The sequence below is a fragment of the Prionailurus bengalensis genome, chromosome B2, assembly GCF_016509475.1.
Source record: "Prionailurus bengalensis isolate Pbe53 chromosome B2, Fcat_Pben_1.1_paternal_pri, whole genome shotgun sequence".
NCBI classification, from domain to species: Eukaryota; Metazoa; Chordata; class Mammalia; order Carnivora; family Felidae; genus Prionailurus; species Prionailurus bengalensis.
The window spans coordinates 32,724,552-32,733,547 of NC_057349.1; the positions used below are offsets into that span (position 1 = coordinate 32,724,552).

Here is an 8,996-nt window from a genome sequence, read left to right on the forward strand (position 1 = left end):
CAGCTACCTTCCTGCCACACAGAGTAGCACCAGCATGGCCCCGTCTAGTGAAGATGCTAACTTTCCAACTACCCCCCAGTATGGTAACCACGCTCGATGGGACTCAACAGGGGAGCACGTGCTACAACAGACGGCCCGTGTCTCAGCCAAGTACTGCAGCTCTAACAGCCACAAGTGATGCCACCCTGGATGAAGACAACTCTTTAGACCTATACTGTCTTGCCCCATTTATACCCTGATCCTTATATCATTCCTGTTCAGCCCACAGAATGCAAACCAAACAGGACACACAAGGTTAACTTTTTTCTGGCTACAGATTTATTCAACACAAAACAATCTCCAACTTTACTGAGGTGGCTGACCACGTCCACGACCAAATCCGCCTCTCTGCAAGAGAAAACATGACATCAGCATTAGCAGGATGCCAGACAGGCCTCATTATCCAATGTAAGGGCTCAAGACTTCAAGCTGTAACTCCCAGCCCTGCTCTTTACTAGCTACAAGGCCACCTCCTAGGCCTGTTTCCACATTTGTAAAATGGGAATATGGAGACCCATTCAAGAGTGTGCTCCAGTCACACATACACACACAGAAGCACCCCCAGCACGGGACAGCTGTGGCCTCAACAGTGATATGCCAGCACCTGCCCCGAGCACTTTACCTAGATCAATTAATCTCACAAGTACTCGCGACAGCTAAGACCATCACCTCTATTTTAAGGGTGAGGAAACAGGCATGGAGGGAATGTGCCCAATATCACACCACCAAAAGGAAGATGAAGGACCTGATTCCACACCATCTTGGTCCTGGAGCCCAATCTCCAGTTTGTAGCTCTTAACTGTAAGTTTTAGTTCACAAAACTACTTACGGCAGTTAGAATTATGATGCTCATCAATGAAGAAATCACTATGCTGTGTGTCGTATTGATTTGGGGTCTTAAGGTTTCAGTAACTTACATATTTATAGAAGTGTGTATGCTGTATCTTAATGTAAAAACCTGGTTCATATTTCTCTGGGAGGGGGCTCCACTGCAACAAGGGATGGGACCCACGACACTACACCGTATCCCCAGAACTTGCAGACCCCCAGGGCAGAGGCCAGAACAATGACTGCCTATCTACGGAGAGCAAACAGGGGGATACTCACAAACTGGAATTCAGTTGCTGACCCAGCCCCGGCCTCAGCTTTCTTGTCGGCACCAGCTGGAACAAGAAACATCACTTTAGAACCATCAGATGAGGTGATCTACTACAGACCAAGGGAAGCCATTTCAACAATTGTACACCATGAAGTGCAGGTAAATTATACCCAATGGTGAATCACTTCTGCCCTGTCCCTCTCCTGTGGCAGCTTTCCTTACATCATCCTTCAGAACTCACAGTTCAAACTGCTGCCTCCTCCAGGAAGGCTGCCCAGACCACCAAGTCTGAATTATGTGCCCTTCATATAGGCCCCCACTTCCCATCGAGTTACTTACATGCTTCAGACCAGCACCTAGCTTACAGAGACAGCGCAATAAAGAAGGAAGAGATAAAGAACATAAAGGCTCACAGAAGGAAAAAGTAACTTCATTATGACCACGGTAAAGAACAAAGATGAAAAGATCCGGTGCTGCCCTGTCCTGTGTGGCAGCCACTGGTCCAAACTGAGGTGTGTGCAGAATACATCAGACTTAAAGACTTGAGAGAGTGCAAAACAATGTTTATACAGATTACGTGTTAAAATAGCACCGTATTTTATTTTTCTTAAAATTTTAGTTTGAGAGCAAGAGAGAATCTCAAGGAGGTGCCATGCTGTTGGCACAGAGCCCAATGCAGGTCTCAATCTCATGAACCATGAGATCTTTTACATGAGCCAAAACCAAGAGTCAGACGCTTAACTGACTGAGCCACCCAGGTGCCCCTAAAATAACATTTTTAAAAATACTGGATTTGGGGTACGTGGCTGGCTCAATCAGTAGAGCACACAACTCAATCTCAGGGTTGTGGGTCGGAGCCCCACGTCGGATATAGAGCTTAAAAAATAAACAAATAAAATCTTGCTTTTCTCCCCTTACAACCCCGCCCCTTTGACAAGCAAGCTATCATGTTCCCAATGCTGTACTTTTGTTCATGTTGCTCTCACCCGAAACGCTCATTCCCACTCAAACTGGGGCTCAGGCCCAACCTCACATCCTCTGGAGAACTACTCCAATTCCCCATGGGATGTGACTTTTTAAAATATTTTTTTTAATGTTTATTTATTTTTGAGACAGAAAGAGACACAGCATGAACGGGGGAGGGTCAGAGAGAGAGAGAGGGAGACACAGAACCTGAAGCAGGCTCCAGGCTCTGAGCCATCAGCACAGAGACCAACACAGGGCTCGAACTCCTGGACCGCAAGATCACGACCTGAGCGGAAGTCAGAAGCTCAACCGACTGAGCCACCCAGGTGCCCGATGATGTGACATCTAATAAGAGCAACCATTAACTTTCTCTGAACTAGGGGCTGGAGAAATTCTTTCTTACTATCCAGTAAATTCAGATCAGGTGCTCATGTCTATTTCTTTTATGAAGAATCAGGAACCAGGACACGAGGCAGGTATGTGTGGAAGAAGCTGACGAAAATTCCTTTATAACCTGCTTTTGTATTACAATTAACTGCTTCTCAACAAAGATAAGGACTCTTTAAGTGGCCCACAAAGCTATGAGACCTACACCCTCACCTGACTCTCCTGTCTTCTGTGGTTGAGACAAGCTAGACCAGGTGCCTTAATGCTCATCCCACAGAGAGCTACTGGCTGACTCCCCATACATCCTTCAGATGTTTGCTTAAATCTCGCTTCTGTGACTGAAAACCCTATTGAAAACTGCACCATCCCCCTGCTTTATTTTTCCCTGAAGCATCCACACCAGAGGCAGACTATATACTCATTTGTGCTTACCAGTCTCCTACTACTAAAATGCAATTTCAGTGAGAAGGACCCTTTATCTGTTACGTACGCTACTGTCTCTCCAGCTCCTACAACAGTCCCCGGTACGTCACAGAAATATATATATATTGGTTGAATGAACAAACACCTGTTATTCCAAGACAATGCAAACACCTATTTAAAGACAAGATTTTGAACCATTTTTGCAATAAGAAGCCAAAAAAATTTGAATGGGCCCTGCCCGCAAGGAGCTTGCAACACAGGAACACAACCACCAACTAACAAAAGCACGTTGCTTTCTGGAAAAGTTTTCAGTTTTGCTCTACTTAAGGTCTTCAATAAAGTCTTCCGTGTCCCCAGTGAAAAGGCCTTTTCCCCTACTCCCATCTATCCAATCCCCGCACAAGGCAAGAAACATAAAGGACTCCAGCTAAAGATGACCTAAAGATTGAAACCAAGAATCTTTCCTAGTCACCTTGGCATTTTCAAGGGCTAAGCCCCAGCCAAGGTGACTGAGAATCCAGAGATCCCACCCCAATACCCCGATACAGATGATGCATTACTCACGGGGCACAGCGCTTCGTCTGTAGGTGTCTCTGTCAGCTTCCCCTCGTGTGAGTCTTGCAGGCCGCTCTCCTTCCAGACCTAGAGAAATGAAACCACACTGTGAACATAGAGCCATGTGGGAACTCTGTTGCCTCCAGGCCAAGAAAAGTGAAATTGCTCTCCTGTTCTCACTGGCAACTTAGTTACGATGAGTTCAAGGGGACAGAACTGACACAGAACTACTGGCCAGAAGTTTTGTCATCACTGACACTGGCTCCTCAAATGTGATGGAGAAAATTCACAGTTAAAATGCCACCCATCTGCAAAAGTATTGCTTTCTTCTACTGCACTTCTCAACACAGATACACATCTTCCAAATACTTGGCAAAGTAAGCAATCCGACCATTTCTACAAATCTCTGAAGAGCCAAAATTTTGAACTTGACCCATCTCTGAAGTGGAAAATCTCCTGTGCAAATGGGAAAGGAGGTGCTGAAAGCCCCACCTCCAACAGTCAGCATATAAATATACAGGCCACCAAGAACCCTTTAGTCCCTGGGCTGTGGGATATATGTTAAGGCAGCTTAACTTATTTCAGAGTTTCTTTATTTTGAGAGAATGAGAGAAACAGACAGAGAGAGAATGAATATGAATGAATAAATATTCCAAGCAGGCTCTGCACCAGCAGCACAGAGCCCAATGCAGTTGGTGAACTCACCAACTGGGAGATCATGACCTTAGTAGAAACCAAGAGTCAGATGCTTAACTGAGCCACCCAGATGCCCCTAGGCAGATTTAAAAGGTACTTTTAAAACATTCTCTAAAACACTAGAAGTTAATCTCATTCTCTCTACCCAGCACCCTAGAACTTTACCTAGAATCCATGATTAGAATATAGACTATAATTGACCTGAAACACGTCTGAACTGCAGGGATCTACCCAGACACAATTTCTTTTCATAAACTAAGAGTGTAGTACAGTAAATACAGAGGCACCTCTAACCTCCACATTGTTCCAAAGGTCAAGTGTATTTTTTTTTTTTTAAGTACAAGAAGTAAGACTGAACCTGTAGTGAGTGGCTAAAATGCAAGCCAGGTCTCATTTATGCCAACTAAATCAGAATCTGTGGGGGCACAGACTGTTCTTCCCCCCGCCGGGGATTCCAAGATACAGCAGAGAACCTTTGCTCTACTGATACATAATCCCATGTAACCACGAGAATCCCCTAGGGAACGTTCACAAAAAATAGATTCCTGAGTGCTAAGAAGTCTCTCACCAGGGGAACCTGGACAGTGTGGTGATTATCTGGTTTTAGGACACTGCACCTCATTACCCAAGCCCACAAACAGCTCCTCCCACAAAATTCCTATGACAAGTTCTTCTATAACCTAAGGAAAGAAAATCATAACCTTGACAAAACACAACTGTGAGCCAGCAGTGATCCCCCGCCAGAAGGTAATTCACCACCCTTCTCACCAGCACATCCTTTCACACTGTGATTAGGAGTTTGAGTTTTGATTATTTTAATTTTTTTTAAACGTTTATTTATTTTTGAGACAGAGACAGAGCATGAACGGGGGAGGGGCAGAGAGAGAGGGAGACAGAATCGGAAGCCGGCTCCAGGCTCCGAGTCATCAGCCCAGAGCCCTATGCGGGGCTCGAACTCACGGACACCGAAATCGTGACCTGAGCCGAAGTCGGACGCTCAACCGACTGAGCCACCCAGGCGCCCCAGTTTTGATTATTTTAAATCAAATCAACCAGAGCCCAACGTGGGGCTCAAACTCTGAACAGTGAGATCGTGACCTAGGCCCAAGTCGGATGCTTAACCGACTGAGCCACCCAGGCACCCCTTGATTATTTTTGCTCCCATTGCCAAGAGACTGTAAATAAACTCTCCATTTCTTTCACATGTGGTAAACAGCTTTGTTCTGGACTTTTGGAGACCGGCACAATCTCTGTCCTGGAAAAGTTATTCCATGCTCTACCACATGTGCCTGGCCACAGACTATATTCTGTTTAATGGCATCACCTAGAATGGCCTGAAGACCTGGCATGATTGCAGTTCCATTACGAGTCCTACGCCAGGGGACAAAGGTTCCAGGACTTGGCCCACGGTCCAGCTGACACCAATGGTGTATTATAAGAGCCCTTTTGCTCCCCACCGTTTCACATATACCCTGCCTCTGAGAGAGAGAGCAACTTCAGAGCAGGCCTTCATGTGGGCAACATACCTTTGGGCCGCGGCCTGCCGGTCTCAGGACGGCTGCGACGCAGAGTGGCAGGCACGATCTCAGGGGGCAGGTGGAGGTAATCACGAAGATACTGGATACCCTCGTTGGTAAGGTACCAATAGAAATGTCTCCAGGCAAACTGTTCCTTTACGTAGCCTCGTGATTTGAGAGACTGTAAAACAGAAGACAACTGTCAAGATGCAACTAGAGACCCGAATCTAGAAACTTGGTGCAAAAGGAAGCTAAATTACGTAGACAAGCTTTCAGGATGTATCTACCTCAGCGCCCTTCAAGGCAGCAAGCAGCTCTGGCTGTCCTGACCTCGCCTTGGAATCTGCCTCCAACATTTAGTGGGAAATCCCTCCATCTGCACCCCACTCCAGCAGCCCCCAGGCTACCTGCATGGCTTTCATGACGTGAAGATTGGGCACATTCTTGTCTGCCAGCTCAGGGTGTTTAGGCATGTGGACATCCTTCTTGGCCACCATCACTCCCTCCTTGAAAAGGAGTTCATAAATGGCAATTCGGTTCTTCTTGGGCATCAACATCTAGAAGGAAGTGATCCATCAAGAGCATTTCTGGGCAAAATAGCCAGGGTCCAGCAACAAAGTTCATGACCCCAAACGATCACACAAAATTATCGTCCAGTGGGTTGAAATCTCAAACCACGCACTTGAAAACACGCAGGAAAGAGAAGTTCAAACTCCTCAAAACTGACACCCGCCAGTTACCCTCCTCCACCTGCCAAAAACGCTCGAGGAAGAAGGTGCCGTGACGTTTGGGCAAAACAGATGTGGGGTGGCCCTTCGCGCCAGACTTCATTCTCACACTCACGGAAGCATAATGCGGGGTGCAAACCCTGTACTCTCGGCAGTATTTGGGGGGATTTGGGGAACTGTACCTAGCGCGGAACAGCGAGGCATGCTTTCAGGGACGCAGGACCCCAAACCGAAGGGCCAAGGCCTTCCCTCCCTCATCTCCTACCACTCTTTCACTAGAGCTTCAAGGCCAGGCAAGGAGGGAGCCCGGAGGAAAGAATTCAGGATCGAAACAAAAACGGGCAAGAGGAGCACAGTGTCCTCAAACTCGCCACTAGGGTCGCCGCGACACAAGGGCTTCCATCCCCCCCTCCTCAGCCTCCGCAAACGGGACGCCAATCTTCTTTCAGCGCCCCACTACCCGCCAAAGAGCGCCCGCGGCCCCTCTCACGACTCAGAAATAGACGCGCGGGAAGCAGGAGAGTGGCCCCTCCGCCCCGACTGCGGGGCGGAGCGGCGACTACGACAACTGGATGGCCAGGATGGAGGCCGATGGAACCCGCACCACGGAGAAACTCACCTCTGCAGCTACTATGTCCGGGACCGGGGCCGAAAAGAAGGGGCATGCGCGGCGCGGCGTCTCTTCCGGGCTGACGTGCCCCGCCCCCTGCGAGGACCCGCGGGCTGCCTGGGGTGGCCTCGGCGGTGCCTGAGGGACTGGTTGGCTCTTTGCAGCTCGGAACCTCGACCGCCTGGGGGACTCCACGCACGTGGGAGCCGACGCCGGAGCTTGTGAGCCTGCGTGTTTTGTCGGAAAATGATCCCTTTTATGCTTGCGCAGTCCCTTCAGAAACACGCTAATTCTTTACTTCCCACCGATAATTTAACTTCTTATTGTGGAAGTAATACATGTTTTTTGAGCAGGTAGAGAACATATAGGCGAAACAATAACAATAATATAAGAATAAATACAGAATCCCATGAGCTAAAGGTAATGACTATTGACATTTTGGTATGTATGCTTCTACACTCAAACGCACCCTAGCAAGTATGTAGATAGATAGATAGATAGATAGCAACAATGGGATGTCTTGTATGTACATTATGTAAGATATGGTGGTGACCTGTGTTTTTCTGCTTATCACACATCATGAATCTCTTTTCATGTAATTGAGGGGAGTCCACTGGTGGATAGTTGAATCAACACTGTGGGTATGGTTTTTTGTTGTTTTCTTTTTTCTTTTTGAGAGAGAAGAGGGCCCAAGGGAACGAGGGGCAGAGAGAGAATCCCACGAGGGGCAGAGAGAGACAGAGAGAGAAGTGGGGCTCGCCTGGAGCTCGTGTTTTACCCGAAGGGGGACTCGTGCTCATCTGAAGTGGGGCTGGAGCTCCCCTGATGCGGGCCTCGAACTCATGAACTGTGAGATCATGACCTCAGCCGGAAGTAAGATGCTTAACAACTGAGCCACCCAGGTGCCCAGGGATTTTCTTTTTTTTTTTTTTTTTTTTATGTTTATCTATTTATTTTGAGATAGAAAGAGCAACTTGGGGAGGGGCAGAGAGAGAGAGGGGGACAGAGGATCCGAAGCAGGCCCTGTGCTGACAGCAGAGAGCCCAACATGCGACCTGAACTCATGAGCTGTGAGATCATGACCTGAGCGGATGTCAACCCAGCGTTTAACCAATTGAGCCACCCAGATGCCCCTGGATATGTATTTTTAAAATCCTTCACTGTTATAAGTAACAATACCACACACATATTTGCACCATTGTCCAGTATTTTCTTTAGGATAAATTCCTGGAAGTATAATTGTTGAGCAATAAAGCACACATTTTTTAAAAATTTTTATTTTTTGACATTTATTTTTGAGAGAGAGAGTGTGAGTGGGGGAGGAGCAGAGAGAGAGAGAGGGAGACACAGAATCCAAAACAGGCTCCTGGCTCTGAGCTGTCAGCACAGAGCCTGAAGCAGAGCTGGAACTTGGGACCTGTGAGATCATGACCTAGGCCAAAGTTGGATGTTTAACTGCCTGAGTCACCCAGGTGCCCCTAAGGCACACGTTTTTAAAAAACTGTTTATTTACTTTTTTATTTGACAGAGAGCGGGGGAGGGAAGAGAAAGAGGGAGAGAGAGAATCCCAAGCTAATAGCACAGAGCCTAGAGGGTGTCCATCTCACAAACCATGAGATCATGACCTGAGCTGAAATCAAGAGTGCCATGGTTAACCGACTGAACCACCCACACACACCAACAAAGCACATTCTACATTTTTGACACATTCTACACTGACTTTCAGGAAGGCATTATCAATTTCATTCTAGCCAGCAGTTATTAACAAGACTCACTTCCCCATTAACCCTGCTGGGATTGGGTAATATTGTTACTCATTTTTGTCAGTTTGATAGATGCTCTTTTAATTTATTTTTATTGATTACTTCTGTGGTTAAACAGTTTTCTTTTTAGGCGTTTGTGTTCCTTCTTTTATGAATTGTTCGTTTCCATGATCAGCTTTCCTATTGAAAACTTTTTTTTTCTATTGGTTTGAA

The 8,996-nt window shown here is 46.9% G+C and overlaps 1 protein-coding gene across 2 annotated transcripts; it reads right to left on the minus strand.

The window, feature by feature from the left end:
- Positions 1-295: 295 nt before the first annotated feature.
- Positions 296-7,154, minus strand: RPS10 (ribosomal protein S10). 2 transcript variants are annotated; one of them, XM_043591206.1, is made up of 6 exons: positions 7,030-7,154; positions 6,090-6,239; positions 5,692-5,863; positions 3,479-3,556; positions 1,147-1,202; positions 296-387 (listed from the first exon to the last, which is right to left on the minus strand). In XM_043591206.1, the coding sequence occupies exons 2-6, from the start codon at positions 6,237-6,239 to the stop codon at positions 346-348; spliced, it is 498 nt and encodes a 165-aa protein (XP_043447141.1). In that variant the 5' UTR covers positions 7,030-7,154; the 3' UTR covers positions 296-345. The 2 variants fall into 2 exon arrangements, with proteins under 2 accessions (XP_043447141.1, XP_043447142.1); XM_043591207.1 differs by having other exon boundaries at positions 6,593-7,035.
- Positions 7,155-8,996: the final 1,842 nt, after the last annotated feature.